The sequence below is a fragment of the Lycorma delicatula genome, chromosome 5, assembly GCF_047948215.1.
Source record: "Lycorma delicatula isolate Av1 chromosome 5, ASM4794821v1, whole genome shotgun sequence".
Taxonomy (NCBI): Eukaryota; Metazoa; Arthropoda; class Insecta; order Hemiptera; family Fulgoridae; genus Lycorma; species Lycorma delicatula.
In genome coordinates this window covers 38,339,002-38,359,348 of record NC_134459.1, presented here as the reverse complement: position 1 = coordinate 38,359,348, position 20,347 = coordinate 38,339,002, and the positions used below count along the sequence as shown (strand labels likewise).

General features: G+C 31.6%; 2 protein-coding genes across 3 annotated transcripts in view; one reads left to right on the top strand and one right to left on the bottom strand.

Moving 5' to 3' along the window:
- The window catches only part of LOC142324855 (tubulin polyglutamylase TTLL5-like), a 107,220-nt gene that overhangs the window by 30,641 nt on the left and 56,232 nt on the right, over positions 1–20,347 (bottom strand). Inside the window, exons 3-5 of the mRNA XM_075365909.1 lie at positions 12,623–12,729; positions 7,500–7,713; positions 1,708–1,964 (exon numbers count right to left, since the gene is read on the bottom strand). Coding sequence (XP_075222024.1) covers positions 1,708–1,964; positions 7,500–7,713; positions 12,623–12,729 — 578 coding nt within the window. The remainder of the gene's footprint in view (positions 1–1,707; positions 1,965–7,499; positions 7,714–12,622; positions 12,730–20,347) is intronic.
- The window catches only part of LOC142324854 (uncharacterized), a 68,151-nt gene continuing 50,089 nt past the window's right edge, over positions 2,286–20,347 (top strand). Inside the window, exon 1 of one of the 2 annotated variants that reach the window (XM_075365908.1) lies at positions 2,286–2,442. The gene's annotated coding sequence lies outside the window, so the exon portion shown is untranslated. The remainder of the gene's footprint in view (positions 2,443–20,347) is intronic. The other variant, XM_075365907.1, reaches the window with a different exon arrangement.

Sequence of the window (20,347 nt, the reverse complement as noted above, 5' to 3'; positions counted from 1 at the left end):
GCTCATATTCAGAATAGGTGTTGCTTACTATAGGAAAGAAATACCTCTGCAAAAAATGGACCCGCTTGATGGCGCTGGGATCGAGATATTTGGAAAAGTTGCATTTACGGTCTGATTTGCTCACATTTAGAATATATATTAGTTACAAGAAAAGAAAAATTTTGGCAAAAGCTATATTCGCTAGGTAGCACCAGTGTCGAGATATTTAAAAAACAAACAAAGATATATATATATATTAAACAGACTTTCTTCTTCAATATATATATAAAAGACAATGTTCGTATGTGTGTCCGCTATAGACTAAAAAACTACTCACTGATTTACATGCAGGAAAAAGGAAATAGAGAGAAGTTACATTTTTTTAAAGTTCTGTAATGTTCAGTTTTTAATATTTAATCAGAAGAGTTGAATTATTTTTAGAAATACTTTCTTCTATCATGACCATACTGCTTTTTAATCAAATTGAGTTCTACCAAATTTGATCAGATTCAGCTAAACTGCTAGACCAGTCTTAGCAAAATTATTACTGAAGTCTGGCTGGCAACTGAGCACTTATATTTATTATCATATGATGCTATTTTTAATTACTAATTTATCTTTTAAATTCTTTTCTTGCTACTTATCAAGAAATACACAATATTCATAAATTTTAACGTTAAGAAATCTGAATTGATAAATAATAATTGCTTACAATATCTTCTGAACTAAAATTGGAGGCCAATCCTTATGGATCCCTTAAGATAATCTTTGAGGATCAACTTACAGTTTTATTCCTATAGAGTTTTATTTTTGAATAAAAAAATTAGTTGGATGTACAAAGATGTCCTGTTAATTTAAACTGTACAGATTAAATTATTTAAACCATTCAGATAATAAAAAGATTCATAACGTAGAACTACAGAACTATCTGGTATTTAAAATACCAGATTGTAATATATGGTTCTGTGTTGTTTAGTCAAACCAAGTATCTATATTAACTTACACTTACAATTAGCTTAGGTAAATATATTACACCTTTTCAAGCTGAAAATGTTTAATTCTTAAGGTTTTTGCTTGGGTCGGAAATGAAATCTACTGCAAGAGATACAATCTTACCTTTAGAGAATCAGATATGTGACTTAGTTCTACTCCTGACTAGAAAAAAGGGGAATAAGAAGGCTGATTTTCTAGCAAAAAAGTTCTAGAACATTATTTATTTGGTCCAAACAAGTCAGAAGAATTAGTAAAATACTAATCAAACAATGGGGCTCTGTAAGAAAATAAATAAGCAATGGAGAAACACTAAGTATTAAGTTCAGCAGGTTTCTCACAAGAACCAGGGGAAAAGCTTTAATATAATTCTTATTAGACTGCATAGGCAAGATCTCAGTGGTGAGCAGTTTCCTAATTGGCAACAGTATATTCCAAAAACATTTAAAAGTGTTGAGTCTTTCTGAAAAAAAAAATTGTAATGAAATTAGCAGATGTTTAATCTTGACATGTGATGAGGTCCAAAGCTAAATAAATATAATTTTTGACTAACCTCTCTTTTGTGTATAAGTTTTGTATCTTATTAGGAATTGGAGATGGACTAGAAGTACCAGAATGTTACGGGGTAAACAAAAATCCTTTCAGATTAAGGATGCAAAGATTTTGAAAAAAAAGAATCATGAGCGAGTAATAAAAATGAGATCTAATTAAAATTTAATAATAATTGAAGGCACTTACTTAATATAATCAGAATGATGTTTATTGATACTATAATTGCACAAATGCATACATGGATTCCATAGGTGTTTACGTCCAGCATCATACTTAACAGTTGCAAAACGTACTAAACCTTCTTCATACATATAAACAAGTAATGGATCATAAGAGGTGACGGCAACATAAAGACGGAGATCACATTTATGTCCAGAAACAAGCAGTGGTTTTTCTATGTATTTAGCAACCACTACATTTTCTTCCATTGGCACTTCATCTGGCTGTAAAATATTACAAAACAATGAATTAAAATAAATAAATAAAAACCCATAATATTAATTTAATTTAAATCTTGAGAAACAGTTAAAATAGCTTTTTTTCATTAACAATCATTCTTGCAGATTATGAGGAGGCCTATAAGGGAGGGATTTTGCAAAGTTATTACATACAGATCCCTTCCTGATGGCAAACTACAACAGACTATGATGTAAATGAATGGTCACCAACAAGATAATGATGCTCATTAATGAGTTACCAAAGGTCATCTGTTAACGAGATAAACAGCACAAGTTTTTATTATTAATTTAGTTAAAAACATGATACGTGTATATATTATGACATAACTTACAGATGTGTATTTTAGTTGTAATAGTATATTAATTTAGTTTATACATGATGCAACAACTGCTCGTTAATGCCATGGGAATACATGAATAATAAATTAGAACAGTTAAAAGAATTATTGACAAAAAGTGTGAGGTAAGTACAAATTTAAGATCAGACAAAAATCTTCTCATTTGTTAAAAACTAAGTAAAGAATCTTATTACTCTAATAAAAGAAACATGATAAATGCCGAAGACATCTGAATAATCTTTAAAATAATCAGTAATAGTATATTGTTGTACTTTGCATTAACAAAATAAAACAAAAAGGAAAAGTAAACCTGAAATGTGCTTCTGATACTACTCTTTGCACTTTCTCTGTATATTGTGTTACTACTCTAGTGTAGTTACTTCAACAAGGGTTTCTACCCTTGTGAGTCCATATTCTGTGTATCCCAGGTACTTTGTTTTTTTATTATGGTGATACATTCAAACTACTAATTATATATTAGGTTTTATTAAGCTGTAAAAAATACATGAAAAAAACATGTAGACAATTTATACATTAACTTAGAAAGGAAGTGAGATATATTGTTGAACAACTGGAATAGTTAGAATAAAATGAATACAACTCGACTTTCTGTCATGAATTTGTTTTCTACTGATGAATTAGCTATAGAAGCTGATTTCAACAGTAAGAAAATATAAAGTAGCTAAAAAACAAAACTGATCAAAAACTGTTTCTTTAGTTTTGACTTTTTAATGTCTAAGCCAAATTAAAAAAAACTGTTATCACCAATTTATCTTTAATTTGCACATTTAAATATGAAAACTTATAAAAGAATATTGAAAAAACAGTTTTTAGTTTTGCTTAAACATAAATAGACTTATAAAAAAAATGCTACTTGAATGAATATTAGCAGTTATCAAGAAATACAAAAATGAGAAATCTTGGTAAAAATAAGAAACGGAATTTAAAATACAACATAAACATATCCTACAGAATGAGAGTTGAAATCTAAGAATATTTATTATTTTTCCCTGAATTCTCATCACATTTTGTAGTTACTGTATGAAATTATAATATGAATACACAGGCTGTATTAATGTGAACTTTATCTAGAAACTATTAATTATCAGGAGATAGAGGTTACTGTAAAGGTAACAAAGAGTTTATATTACATTAAATATTAAAATGCAGCTGCTTTATATCCTAGATGTACTACGCCATTATAATTTGTAAAACGAACCTGACAACAAATACTAATTGGGAGACAGAATTAAGGGACTGAAAACTACTGTTAAAACTGATATAATTAGGGATCAGTATATATAGTAAATGTAACATGTAAGGTTTGTGTTTCTTTGACAAATAATTTCTAAACTGAAAACATCTATAATTTGAAGAATCACTTCCTTCCAAGCCTTCCTTCTAACAAAGTAGATTTCCAGAATGGAAAGAATTTTATAATTTATATGAAAACTTTATTAAGATTTCTTTAGTAAAAATGTCTATAGTAATGTAGTCAAACACTATTAAATTGAAGTAATTAAATGATAATCTAAAAATTTTTTAATCAAGTACATAAACACTATGTTATTTATTTAATTGAATGGTTGTTTTATAATATGTAATACAGGTCTACACCAAGCTTTATTTTTTACTTACATTCATTTTGCGAGAATCATATTGCATTCATCTCGTTATATTTTAGTGCAACACAAAATATCAACATTTTAATACTATGAGGGTCAGTCAAATATAAATTGGGCTTTTGTATTTATAAATGTTTGCCTATGAATTTAGCGTGGTGGGATAATGACGGTGGTGATGTGGAAGGAAATGGAGTCTCTTTGGCATTCATGTTTCTCTGATCAGTAGTGTCATGTCAGAGTAAGAGGTTCCATCATTGGTTGTGCAGTATACTATCAAGAAGTATCTCATAAATGACGGTGTCAAACCAATTTTGACTAGACTGCTGCACAGTTTGGGGTTATAATGTTGTCACAGCCTGAATCTACAGCTAGCCCAACAAATTTAAAGTAGGGCTAGCCCAACAAATTTAAAGTAGTGACAAATGTGACAGATGACAACATTTGATTGAACCGTATCCTCACTGAAGATGACTGGCACCTTGTGGTTGATGAAAGTGCTTCAGAACTGGATATCAATCATGGAAGTGCCCATACCATTATCACAAAGTACCTTGATTCTGCAAAGTCTGTGTGAAGTGGGTTCAGAGACTTTTGACCCAAAATCAGAAATAGGCATGGCAGGAAATTTGTCAAAGGCTCTGGAATTGATTTTCTGAGGGAAATAATTTTTTCCATTGAATAGTCATCTGTGATGAGATATACAGAATGGTCCGTAAGTAATAGATCACAGTTTGAATTGCCATAACTTAAAGCGGAAGTGAATTTTGTGATGGGTTTAATTTTTAACATATAGCAGAGGTGTCATACTGCAATGTTTCAAAAGGGTTTTTTTTAATGATTGCTGCCTGCAGTTTGCTGAAGACTGGCTCACCAAGTTGGAAGAGGACCCACAGCTAGAAGACAGTGTGGTGTGAACTGATGAAGCCAAATTTCACCTGTCTGGTAGAGTAAACAGACATAATTGTGTTTACTGGTGTACAACGAATCTAAATGGATTTGTCGAGCATGATGATAAAAATACTGGCATCATGGTCTGGGAATCAGATGTTATATAACAAGGAGTCATTGGACCTTTCTTCTTTGAAGATGCCGTCATTGGTATGAATTACCTGGAGCTTATCAGGAACACTGTTTGGATGTTGGATCGGATGTCACAGATCAATTAAATGGCTGGCCCATTCTGACCTCACCCCACCAGACATTTTCCTGCGGGGCTATTTAAACAACAAAATTTATGCATCAACACTCTACAGGAACTGAAAGATGTGATTACTGAGGAATTTACTGCGGTTCCTCATGAACTGTGAGCAAAATCATGTGAAAATGTGTCTGCGATTACAAGCCTGAATTGATGCTAATGGCATGCAAGTTGATCACACCATGGAAAGCCAATATTAATGGCTACAAAAGAAGACATCTGCTTTCTTATCATCCCTCCATTGCTAGAAATTATGGCGTGTTAAGTTATGGTCTACTATTTATGGGCCACTCTATAGGATCATCAGTACACTTGTGAGTTGAAATTATCGAGTAAGGAGTGGTGTAGGAATGCAGAGCCTTGTTCTGTAAAGGCGAAAACACCAGCCCTTACACAATCGTTAACAGTTGGAATAAAATGGATGAAATTTATTGGGAAACCTAACTTCAGTTAGGGGTAGCTTGAAGTTATATTTGCTTAAGGGAGGAGATCCATCTTCCTATACAGTAGAGATTTACCCCCTTATAATTTCATTTTGTTTGGGCCATTGAAAGGGACACAGGTAAGGGCATCAATTCCAGAACGACAATAAAGTAGAGGAGTTCATGATTTATTGGCTTGTGACACATTCTCAAACTTTTTATGAAGGGATCATCTATAGGTTCCCCTCATGTTAAGAAGAATGTGCAGAACTTCTGAGAGACATGCAGAAAAACAATAAATATTTTTTGTATTTTTACTCTGTACTTGTAAATGTTAAAAATTTGGTTTATATCTGACCAATCCATGTACGATTCAATGGTAAGCTTAAATTTATCACCATTTTGAATGGTGAAATCACATTATTACATAAAGCAGTTCAAGTTTATTTTCAATATAATTAACATCAAATTACAATACTGTGGGAATTATTAATTGCTCTATACAAGAATAATGGGTATTTTCCCATCAGTTGGTAGTAACTAACTGTATTATTTATGCATACAAGTTTCGAATAAATACATTTGACTTACTGCCTTATATTTTTATTTATATTAAATGAAAATTAATAGTACTGTATTATCATTTAAAGCTTGATTCTATGTTTCAAAATGCTAATGAGAGTATCAATAGCTTTTCACTAAATTTTTTCAACGTTAAATTGAGCTATTACTTTTTTACATTATTGCTAACTTATTCATTCTCTCACAAGTTATAGTTAGTAGCTCGTGAACATGAATTTGTTGGACTTAACAAATTTGTTAGAAGCATTAGTAATATTTCCAATCATATGAAAAGACATATCACCAATCAGGTAAAAAAGCTACAATAACCAAAAGATGACACTGTATTTCTATAAAAGAATACAAAAGGCACAATTAAAATTTACATGCTCACTGTGAAACCTAAGGATTATGTGCTGGAAGCTAACTCTGACAATTACTTGCAACTAGTAGTTACAATTTTCACTTTATTTACTACTAACGTTATTGAGTTCTGGGACTGGAAGCCAAATTTTAGTAAGAACACTATGGACAACTCAAATCTGTATGTATATGTGAAATATTAACGTTCTTGATAGCTTGGCAACTGAAGGATAAAATGGCAGGAACTGGTATTGTTGCAGAGACTGATGAGACTCTGTTCAAAAGAAGAACTACTTGAGTAGAATTCTTTTAGAGTAATACATTTTTAGTGAGTCCTATATGAAATTATCCAATTTCTGTGGTTAAAATTTCAGACTGAGTAATGTTCTTAGATTCTGTTGTAATAGTATTAGTAATAAAACAGAAATTTGTTCCCATTATTGTTTTCAGGTGCTGGTGAGCACACTGCATGAATAAACTGGAAGGTGTGGGCTATATGCATAAAAAAAATCAACTTTCAATGTAATTTTACAGATCCGCTGGCAGTTGCACCCCGCACATTAAAAAACATGGGACACTGTAAAGTGGAGGAATATGAAATAATGTAGGGCAGTATGGTATCAATTGTATATTATGCTTTATTGAACTCATGTTTCCCCAATGGCATCTACCGAATATCGCCTTAGATGAAACATTGTGAAATTTTTTTGTTTTAGCCTATGAGTGAATAACAAAGAGTATGAGAAAATTATTGATAAAAGCAAATGAAAATAAATTAAAGGCAAATGAAAAAATAAAAATTGCCAGTAGGTAGTTTGGTTGTCAGTTAATGGGGATTTAAATGATTTTTATATGAAAAATGTACAAATAATTCCGGAATAAAGTGAATATAAATATAATAAAAAAAGTTATTATCTTCATCATTAAAAATAAATAAAATAAAATAACAGTGCCGATACAATACCATTTGCCAAACACAATTACAATTCCAACATGCTGTAAAAACTTCTTACAGAATTGACAATGTAGATTCCACGACCACGTGATGAAGCAACAGGTTTCACTATCCATGGGCCTCGTTGTCTATAATGACAAGTCATCAGATCCCTGAAGTCACCAGGCATCACAAATGTTTGAGGAATAAAATCAAAATGCTTTACTCCTTTGGCATGCTGCATTTTTTCAATGTTTTTATAAAGTCTATCCTTTCTTGTTAACTCATACGATCTGTAAAAATAAGTACATCATCAAAGAAATCATTTATAAATAATTTCATCTTTAAAAAAAAATAAATTAATTAATGTAACTTCACAAAGAGTAAGGAATAAATAACAAGCTGTTAAAAGGAAAAAAATCAATTAAAAGTAAATTGTTTAAAAATGAAACCATTACAGTACAGAATAAGGCAAACAATCCAATGTAACTAGAGAGTCAGTGACACTTAAAGTAGCAAACATATAAGCTACTGGATTTGTCACTATTGATTTTTCTTTCAACAAAAGAATTGGAGTATCAAGTTTATATTTACCAGGCTACAAAGGGAGCATTCATTCAACTTCATAAAATAAAATTTTATTTCTAACAGTTATTCCTTAATCTAATAACCATATTACTTGTTTATCTTGTTCTATTAATATCACCTTTCAACTCCAAGTCACAATCATGACAACAATCTGTAATACATTCACTAACACTTCAGACTTCTTAAATGCCCTTACTTATTCATCACATAAATTTCATTTTTCATTGCAGAGGTTGATGAGACTTTGTTCACTCAATAGAACAATATGAAAATAGTTCTTCTACACCAATGGATTTTTAATATGAATAGATGCCAGCGAATACTAACATTAATTCTTATCATTTAACTTTGGTAAATGATTCAGGGCAATAAAACAGGGCAAAAATATTCTAATAACTGTACATCTGAAATGCTTTGTTTATACTTTTTAACACATTTATTCTCATGAATGGATTAAAATATGTCCTATTATTTTTTTATTAGTTATTTTAATAACAAATAATTTTCTCAGTCTCTTTCATTTTCACCTTCAGAACAATCTTCCTCATTTGATAAATAGTTTTCAAAAAATTATTTTTTTAAACAATTTCACATGAAACCCTCTCCATGCTCTTAAAATCTGTTTAACTAATTTTTCTGCTAGGTGTAAACAGATGATAATTATTACATGACCACTGCGCTTGAATATGATCACTAATTAATTTACTTTCACATCTATAGGCTGAAGTCACCTGATCAAAATCTAGGAATTACAATCGAGTTATTATTTGCATTCTTCAATTTGAACTCAATACTACCAATAGATGGCAACAAAACCATCCATCACCGGGGTACTTGGTTTCTTCAACAACGTCTTTTACATCTGCATTCCCATACAAGTTATAACTGATCTTGTATTAATTCTGTCATCCATACAATTATATCTTCAGCCTTGACAATTAAATTCTTTTTTAGACTAAATTTAGTATTGCAAAAGTTACTAATTCACTACCGTTGATAGATATACTTAGCAATATGGTATTTCTTAATTTCTCATGACCGGTTTTTTAAATTGTATCTATTTTTTATCTTTATTTACTGTACTATAATTCCTACGCATGATAAAGTAAACATCTTCATCAGCATTACTGATGGTGAACAAAGTATCTTTTTCTTTCTGCACAGTTAATTATGTAATCTTGATTATAAACTAGTTAGTCTTTGCAACTGGAAAGCAATTTTAGGCAAATAGCTATTCTACACCACAATAACAGCATAAATGTTTTATAAACTTATCGCATCATCCAGATTTGGCCTCGAATAGAATGTCACTAATATCCTTTTTAATATTCTCTGCCTTTAACACAAACCTTCATTGTCATAAGTAGCCCTTTAAATTAAGTGCAGAGTCAAGTTGCACATATTTTCTTTTCTTTGGACCAGAAAAATATTTTTTAATTTCTGAATAAATAACTTTTCAAACTACACCAGTGAAGCACATTTTTCTCATTTACTGAAAACTGTTGTTCAGTAATAGCACAATTTACCATATGTACTACCATAAGGTAGCTTTATGTTTAAATTCCACATCAAATGTATAATGAAAAAATGGCAACGGTTTCATCGTTTTATGAAATACCACAGAATAGTTACACACAGAACTAGTAGAAAGATGGACTTGCAATAAATATAATACGATATACACAAATTACCTAACAAAATCAACTGAAATTGAAACAACTAATGAAATGATAAAATATAAATTACTGTAGTAAATAGATTAGTAACTAGCAGTATGCAATGCAAAATAATGCATAAAATAATAGTTACGACTGAAAATAACAGTTAAGGCAATACATTAAAAAACGAACCATCAATTCCATGAAGGTTAGTTTTTAAGTTTTTTTTTAAGTCAACTATATATTAGTATAAAAGGGGAAAGTTGCAACGTTCATCACTGTCAATCCACAAATACTAATATGATACATGAGAACTTTAAAAAAAAAGATTGTTTAAAAATTTACATGAATTTAAGAGACACACCTCTTTTTTAGAGGTGACTCAGACTTAGAGTCTCACACACACTTTTTTAAAGTAAGAAATCATTAATATTAAAATAAGTCATTAATTCAAATAAATTCAATGTAATATGATATCTACAATATACCTAGACAGGTTTTATTTATTATTCAAGTAATTTAAGGTGGCAGAATGAATTTGTTTGTCTCATATTGGTTTCTAATATTATGATTATTATCTACAATCAAATCAGTATCATAATCTAGTCTGTGTTCTTTTTCCATCTTTTTTATAATTTAGTAACAAACATACAACGATTTTTAATTATTGCCTAAAAATAAATAAACAAATTTTCAGCCACAGATAAAGCGATGCTGAAATTAAAAAAAAATTTAAATAAATCTGTTCGCTTATCAAAAATTTGAAACTAAGAACAAAACGAAATAATAATATTAATACAGAAAACCTGATTGTATGCAGGTGTAGTTTCATAATTAGTAACAAATGGCCATAGAAAAATTATTTTTATTCAACGACAATGAAACTAAAGCTACATTATGTTGCTGGTTACAATTAGGCACTTGTTTTATTTTTCTGCTAGTTTCTTATTCCAGTAGTAAAGAATCGTTCACCTCGATGTCTGAACCACTCTTGTACCACATTCTTGAACTGTTCATTGGTGTTGAGCTCGGTGCCATGAAAAATTTTGAGAAGGTTAAACTGAATGAAACTGTAAGTGAAATAGTACCTTCTGACCAAACTTTTGAATACCTTCCCATATTTTTTGAGCGACATGAGGCCGAGCTTTATCACGCAGAAGTACACCTTTTACGAGAAAACCAGGACGTTTCCTTAATATTGCAGGTTTTCATTTTCCAGGATATCACAGTAGCTTGTCAGGATATCACTGTTGATTGTACATTGTGCTTCCAAATAATCAATAAATTAGTCTCAAAATACCACCACCACTTTTTTGACTAACATGAAGTTTTGAATTTTTAACTGGTGGATGAACTCAAATGTTTCCATTCCATACTCTGACGTTTGGATCAGGCTAAAAATATTATGAATCAAAGTTTCATCAAAAGTTATGCTAAACAAATGTGAATTCTGATGTCTTTGTGATTTTGAGACGACTATCTCTGAACCCTCTTTGAACATGGTAATTCAGCTTAACATGCATGAATAATCGAAAGAACAGTGCCAACACTCGTGCTACAAATTTCAAAAATTTTTATGTGTTTATCCTTGTGAACAGTGGCGGCTCGTGCATAGACACTGTGGAACTGTAGCACTCCCTGTTTCCACTTTATATTATTGATAAAATTTAATATGAGTCCTTTTTTCTTGTAAAATATATAATCCTTAAGTTTAATATCAGTAGCCATCCCCCAAATTAAGAAAAAGATACAAAAATCTTTGTACGGAACTGTGCGCTTCACAGTTCCATCGGCGTGGTGTTTGGCTGTTGTGCACATTGGAAGCTGCACGCGAGGCTACGAGAGAAAGAGTACTGTCGCTCCCGCAGTGCCGACCCTGGCGTGCTGGTGGAAGGTAGCTTTTTTTTGTGTCTAGAACGTTCCTTGTACGTTTCCTTTTCTAGTTTAGTCGGTGGAAGGAATATGAAAGCGGTTTAGTTTTTTCAGTAGTGATCAGTAGATGTGGAAAGCAAGGGCTCTTTGATTGCCAAATATGTCCAAAAACACGCTGGAAAGGCGAACGAGAAGGTAATTAGTAAAAACCAATTATGTATTTGTTTCTGTGTACATAGAGATTTAAATTAAGCACCATTGGACTAGTGTTTTTAAGTGAGCATTTTATTAAGTTATCTAACTTAACTTAAGTTAAGTTATCTAATAATACTAAAAAATATTATTTGCATAGACATTCTATTATTTATTCGGTTAAACCGAATACGGTTTTTAAGCACAACGTGCTTAAAAACCTTGTACCACGTTCTTGTACGTGATAAAGTGTAGAATTAATTATTATCCTGCTTGCAGCTATACTATTTGACTCATTTTTTCGGTTCTTTTATTTTACAGAAAACTTTAACCATGAACTTGAAAAGTCCAGAAAAAGATTTTCTGAATTAGAACCCCTACTTTAGCTACGAGCCGCCACTGTTGCGAATAAAATCATTAATGCGAATTTGCAAAACGTCACTGGAAACTTCAACCGGTCTTCCGCTACAATGAAACTTTGTGGCTCTTGTTCTCCCCGAATTAAATTATTCGATCCACTTATAAAAATTTATACGGTTAATACATCTTTTACAATGCCGTTTTAATAATCGCGATTAAGTTTCGGCAGGTTTCACCCCTTCAAAAAATAGAAATTTTATCCAGTACACATTTACAAACAGAGCCGACATTATTAAATAAACAAATGGGATAACAATAATGGAAATATTTTTCCATTACCAACTTGCCAACTTGAACTTAAAGACAGTTTCAGTTTATTCTATTTACTTTTTTCTTTGTTGCCATTTGTCTTTAATTGTTGAACGACCGTCGTATCTACATACAACAAGGAGTCCAAACTCGGATATGAAACTCATTTCTCTAATATTAGAGGAGAGTTTATACATATATAAAAAAAACTGCTCTCACATACCTTGGAAAATGATTAACCCTTTGATGTGATGTTAAAGCCCTTAATATTTGAGGTTTGGGATGTATACCAGTCCACAATAAATTGAAATCCGAGATATCCTGACTAACCTGAAACATTTAAATAAAAATGTTTACCTAAATGAATGAAAATAAAAAATTGCCACATAAGTAAATTAATATTTCTGGAACAGTTCCTTTCTGTTGTGCCGCGATTAGCAAAATTACCATTCTTCATAAAATCAATAATCCATAATTAAATTTTTCGTAAAATTATTTTACAAAAATAGCAATCTTAATTTTATCTCAAAAGAAAAAAAAACAAAACTGGTAAATCTACTTTTACAAACGAAATAAAATAAATCCGAACAAACATTCAAAACATTTCACGATATTTAATTTTAGACAACAGCATTTATGATAGAAATCTGGTGGAAGAAAGGTTTTGAAAGGTCGTGCAAGGAACAATGCTTGGAATGGAGCTGGCACTGATCGAGGAATTATAATAACGAGATTTCGGAAAGACGTTTCTGTGATTTCGCACGATCTCAAAAACATTGCCGTTTTAATATTATTCTCTTGTTTATTTTTGGAATTAATAATCTGTCCGTTTACATGCAAGTCAGTTATATATTAAAATAAGCAAATATTGAAAAAATCTAGTTAAGCGAAGGGGAATACATAATCTTATTTTGTAAGAAATAATTTTAATAATATTTAAAATTAAATATTACTATTACTACTACAATTAAGTACATGTAAAACTTAATTCGATTCTTACATAATAGTTGATAATTTTAAAATTATTCTCGGTAAATTAATTAGTTTTGTTATAAAATGAAAATCATAAAATTACAAAGTGTAAAATTATATTTTTTTAATTAACTGTTTATTTTTTATACGGTAACCTATATACATCCTGCAACAGCGAAAAAAGAATAAAAATATCTACTACAGACGGTGCAGTTAACGCATAAGACTTGTAAGATTGATACGAAACAATAAGAATGACCGACAAAAAAACAAAAGACTCGCTACAAAAATCACATTACAGACCATTTTAATAAAATTACAATCGCAAGATTTTTTTTAATTTTTACACACAAAATAAAATAAATCCGAACAAACATTCAAAACATTTCACGATATTTAATTTTAAACAGCATTTATGATAGAAAGCTGGTGGAAGAAAGGTTTTGAAGGTGTTGGAAGGTTTTGAATTATACTCTTTTTTTGGGCAGTCATGTAAATTAATTTCTAGTAACAGATTCAGCTTTGTAAAGAGTACATTCGTATGCTGCACAGCGTTAGAAAAAGGTCCGCTTCTGAGTATATCAGTTAATTTTTTTTCTGGTTTGGTTCCATCGTGACTTTGTATTATACTAACAAATACCGGGGTTGAATTTTGGAAATCGAAAGATTGGTTGCGAAAATACAACATATTTCCGAATAACTGTAATCTGCTAGTTCGAGAGTGTACCTGATGCATGCAAAAGTTAACCTTTTCAACCTACTAAAATACCTCGTTTGAATTTTGAAAATCGTACGATTGTTTGCAGAGATATTATAAGAGCACCTCCTAAAACAGCACCCCAGGGGCATCCTGTTTGTTAACAGTTGATGGTGATTGATCTAATCTCGCACGAGGTGCTCGCATTACCTCACCACTCACGGTGGTGAAGTGATCACCTCACGCCTCACACGAGGTCCCTACGGGAAGCCCAGTATTATTAAACAGAATTTATTTAATATTATTTTATTTTATTTAACATAAAATTTAATTCTATTATTCATTTGATTAATTCGAATCATTCAGTTCAAACCCAGCTCACACGGTAATTTAGGCTCACAGATTGTGCTTCAACCGGCGAATATCCATTTACCATACCACACACATTTATATATATAGTCTATGACACTACCGATATTCCAACGCGGGGTCATACATCTAAATCGGCTCAACTGTAAAGCTGCTACGGTGAAACAAACAGACATAAATACATACATACATCTTAAATACATTACACTCCTTTTTGGAAAAATATTAACTAATGATTTAAAATGTTTCCTTGTAATTTTTTTAACCGAAGTGTACCTAGCGAAACTAATTAGACACAGACGAACAATTTGATACAATATAGGAGAAAATTTAATTTTTTCTTTAAAACAAGTTTTATTTTAAATGTAGAAAACGAAAATGAAGAATACTTATTTAGGTAAGAAAGTAACCTAATTCGTTCATTCAAAAAAATGTTCATTTGCTATAAAGTGGTATAATATTCATAAAAAGAAAATCTATAAAATTGTCGAAAGTTTCTCTGCCTTAATTAAGATGTATAATTTTATCCTGTTACGAGTCAGATAGAAGGCGCAGTAACTAAAGTATCTACATCGACGTAGATTTCACGTCGATAAGACCTGGTAAAGACCTGATCGTCTTTACCATGTGATGTGTATATTTTCAAAATTACAGATCGAATAATCAAAATCCGTGTCGAACAATGTTATTTGGTACAATATATCGGTGTTATATCAGGTAAGGAGAGGACGGCTAAAGCGATGGAAATTACATCCGACGCCAGCAAAACAAAAGCATTTCCACGACAATATAACGATAAGAATGCATCAGGTCCATTCGTTTTCAATTAATAACGAAAAGATACCTGAATCTGTACAGAAGAATTGAGAGGAGCGTGGAAGAAGTGTTAGAAGAAGACCAATTTGGTTTCAGAAAAAGTATAGGGACAAGGGAAGCAATTTTAGACCTCAGATTAATAGTAGAGGGAAATTAAAGAAAAACAAACCAACATACTTGGCGTTTATAGACCTAGAAAAGGCATTCGATAATGTAGACTGGAATAAAATGTTCAGCATTTAAAAAAAATTAGGATTCAAATACAGAGATAGAAGAACAATTGCTAAAATTTACAGGAACCAAACAGCAACAGTAATAATTGAAGAACATAAGAAAGAAGCCGTAATAAGAAAGGGAGTCCTCCAATGATGTTCTCTATCACCGTTACTTTTTAATCTTTACGTGGAACTAGCGGTTAATGATGTTAAAAAACAATTTCGATTCGGAGAGTAACAGTACAAGGTGAAAAGATAAAGATGCTACGATTTGCTGATGATGTAGTAATTCTAGCTGAGAGTAAAAAGGATTTAGAAGGAACAATGAACGGATGGATGAAGTCCTACGCAAGAACTATCGCATAAAAATAAACAAGAACAAAACAAAAGTAATGAAATGTAATAGAAATAACGAAGATGGACCACTGAATGTAATAATAGGAAGAGAAAATATTATGGAGGTAGAAGAATTTTGTGATGTGGGAAGTAGAATTACTAAAGATGACGAAGCAGGAGCGATATAAAATGCCGAATAGCACAGGCGAAATCAGAAATATAATTTCTTTACAAAAAAAGATATTTTTGGAGAGTAGCTTTATATGGAAGTGAAACTTGGACAATCGGAATACCTGAGAAGAAAAGATTAGACGATTTTGAAATGTAGTGCTATAGGAGAATGTTAAAAATCAGATGGGTGGATAGTGACAAATGAAGAGGTGTTGCGGCAAATCGATGAAGAAGCATTTGGAAAAATATAGTTAAAAGAAAAGACAGACTTATAGGCCACATATTAAGGCAATCTGGAATAGTCGCTTTAATATTGGAGGGACAGATAGAAGAAAAAAATTGTGCAGGCAAGCAACGTTTGGAATATGTAAAACAAATTGTTAGGGATGTAGGATGTAAGGGGTATACCGAAATGAAACTACAAGCACTAAATAAGGAATCTTGGAGAGCTGCATCAAACAAGTCAAATGACTGAAGACAAAAAAAGGTACCTGCGCTGCATTACTCAACACAGCGTATGTAAATATTTATCTCGCTACAGAAATAATGTAATTAAGTAGACATAGAACGTACTGTACGCGATAAAATATCACATCTGATTGAAATCATCGTAGGCGTCTAATATAACAAATAAAGTAGCGGTATATTGTTAGTGATAGAGTTCATGAAGAAAAGTTGAAAAATGAAAAAAAATCCTTTAACACTAACCAGCTACGTTTTTGAATGTTACGTACGTTAGAAGTTTATTAACTACATTACTTCTATAGCGAAATAAAGATTTACATTCGTAGTACCCAGCGTCGGGTAATGAAGCGCAGATAAGAGTACGTTTGTGTCGCTAAACGAATGGTCCTATCCATTCTTTGCATTACGGTCTCGTGGAAGCGTTTCTGTTCTGTTGGCGGCCGACAATTTCCACCCGTTTAGTTCCTCTGTTTATGCAATATAGGCCGATTTCCTTTTTCAACTTATTTTTAGCCGGATAGCTTGGGTTAAAATACGTTCGCCAATTTGCTTAGCTATAACCTTCAATACTCGTGTAGGCCTAAGTTACGAATTTGCTGGCAAATATTTTGACAACCTTTCTTATTTCTTCAAATATTTCATTTTCAGTGGAGTACGCTTTGGAAAATCGTCTACTAAATTTACATTAAGGATACGCAATAGGAAGCTTGTCTTCTACGTCTTTCATATTTGTACCGTATTGTGGGGGCTCTATCAACACAAACACAATTCCGTTCACAAACACTATTCCGATCCGATGGCTGTGACAAAATTTCCGATTCGTCATTAAACTTATCTAGTAAAACTGAAATCTAATTCATTATATTATAATTACACATGCGACACTATATCAAAGACGACGTGATGTGAAAAAAAGCTAACACACAGTTGTAGGACTTTCCCAAGCGACTAAAGCCGCGTTCCGCAAAGTCCTACAACTACAGGTTGTTACTGATGCACGGCTTACACACACAACTTAATTAAAAATATTTATCAATTTATTTAAATATAATATGTTTTCGATTATTTAATTCAACAACACTAACTAAAGCACGCGCGCGTACTGTATTTAATTCGCGCGAGTGTTTGCGGTACAAGCGGCGAGGGCCGGCATTAACTAAATTAATGTAATTTCACAACTTACATAGATACAAATTTCGTATGTACGATCGGCAGCTCGTATAGCCGGGAGGCTTAACGCAACAGTCAACCGGACGATCGAGTTCGAGACCCAGCCAGACCGAGTTACTTTTTTACACATTAAATATTATTAATTTATTTAATTTTACCGCTCACCTGTGACATCACAACATAGCACAGTAGTTTAGAGCATTTTGGGGTGCGATTTTGCAAAATTTAAATTTTTTAATTGTTAACAAATGTGCCGTTTTTAAGTTGAAAATTTAATGGCAACAATGCCCTATATATAAAAGTAATCTGAACAAGTTTGGTGAAAATCGGTCCAGCAGTTCTGGATATATAAGGTGTGAAACACCGAACTCACACGTACATCCGAAGTTAACATCGGGAAAATTTCCATCCGGCTTTTGGGTTCCTTAGGTGTCAAAACGTCAAGTTCCAGTGCAAACCGCATATGCCCAAATTGGACCGATTACAATACTTTCCCTTCTAGCGCTATAACGCTATCTAGACGGGAAATTAATAAATAATTTTTTCTAACAGCACATAATTCAAAAACAAACTAATAAAGAATACATATTTTAATACATATTAAATTACTGCAATGTTAAACTCATAAAAGAACGTTTACAATTAATTTACTAAGAAAATGTTATTAATTCGTAATAAACGAATATGATTCTCATATTTCGTCTTGTAAGTACTGCGTACATAATATGATGGATTAGAAATAAAAATAAAAGACCAAGGTCAACTACTAGTCTGGCTTTTTGTGGACCATGAGTCCTCGGGCAGTTTCACGGATATACATGGTCGCTATCCTGAAAGCGTCACGAATTCTGCCTTACGACATAATCAGAATGATGCCGGATTTGCCATATCATTTTTTTCAAAAAGTAATAAAAAGGAAGCGAAGAAGAAGGGAACGCACAGGGAGTGCCTCTGATCGGAGTCGATAGAGGCAGTTAGTGTCCTGCCGAAAATGGTACAACATCTGTAATTTACATTCAGTAAATTAAACTACACCAAAATAATCCATAATTTTAGTATGGCTGTTTACGAAAAATGAGTTTACGAAAAAGTTTTCGTAAATAATCTACTTCTTTTAACTATTGGCGTTTTGACTGTTTTAATTTAAAATCTATACGCAATATTATAAATAAAAAAAAAATCTAACGAATAGTATTACATGCTATAGCCCAACGCAGTAATATATTATTTATTTATTTATTCGATTCAATAACTATAGGGCAAGTCCAATAGAGGGCAACCATCTTTTTTATTATAAAAAATGAATTTTGTAATTTGTAATATACTGAGCCTGACCTTTTTATAGTAAAAGACAAAAACAGATTTCTCGCTTTTGAAATTTTCACTAATGAATTAAAAAGGATTCAAACAAATTAAAACGTGCCGTTCCATAATTGTAGGTCTGTTTATTTTTAAACAGCGTAATTACGGTACACGATAAGTTTGAATAATAAAAGTAAATAATACCGAATGTTAGATCGGTTCATTCACCTTTTATCTACTTACAAGGCTACGTTTTAACGGTCATACATTATTAAATATGTACAAAACGTTAAAGAACAAACTTAATATGAAACGTATCGACCAACAGTGCCTTCCGTCATAAAAACCATTCATACAACTCCAAAATTAAGTCATAAAAACAGAGTATGAATATTTATATAAATAATAATTATTATTAACAGACATAAACTTCTTTCACGCTTATGCCTTTTAAGATGTTAAAATCGACTTTCACCATCTATAGTCAGTCAGTAAGTACGAGTAACCGTTTCTTTTTTTGGTAATCTAATAAATCACTGACCTGATAAACTGACAATTATTATGCCGCAATTTTACATTTAAAAAAATTAACGGAAAATAATAAAACATTTTTAAAACCATAGAAATATAGTAAATATAACACGATACTAAAAGCACAGATATGCTAATTCATGCATAGGCAACCACACGATATATACAGTATTTTTATATCTAGATAGGAAAGAGTCTACGTCAGTTGTCCAGATAAAACGTCACGCATCAAGGAATAGAGGGTTCTGAACTGAACAAGCTGAACTCGATGACAGTTTGAGAAGGTGAAATTGCGAGGAGGTATTGATAATGCGACCACATCACGGATGAATACAAAATGTTTCTATTTCACGCAAAACTTTCCGAATATTTTTTACCTTTCTTTTATACTACGTGTAACTTATCTTAACCACTTCCATTTTTCCACACGTAAACTTAAATTAAACGAGAAACAATATACATTATTAGTAGTTAACTAATACTATAACAGTTTATCATTTTGTTATATCTTATTTTTTCTACCGATAATTCCATTCGTCTCAACTTAATATATATACACGTTTATATTTAGTATACACCGGATGAGAACTTAAAACAGAAACGTTACAGACTCAACACAGCTGCGACACGTAACATTTTATAATGAAATGAAAACGTAAATTAAATTCTCAATTTAAATTATCAGAAGTTTACATAATTAACATATCTTTAAAAAAGATGTTAGAAATGAGCGCCCTAGGCAGCGATGTACTTTTGTGCTTGAGTAATCATACTGACAGTCTCACCTGACGCAAAACGGCAATGTCGTACATTTCTTGATTAATGTTCTCCTTCATTAAGGAGAATATCAGCAAGAAATCTCCATACTTCATCCATAATGTGGAAATCTGATTCGTAAACTCTA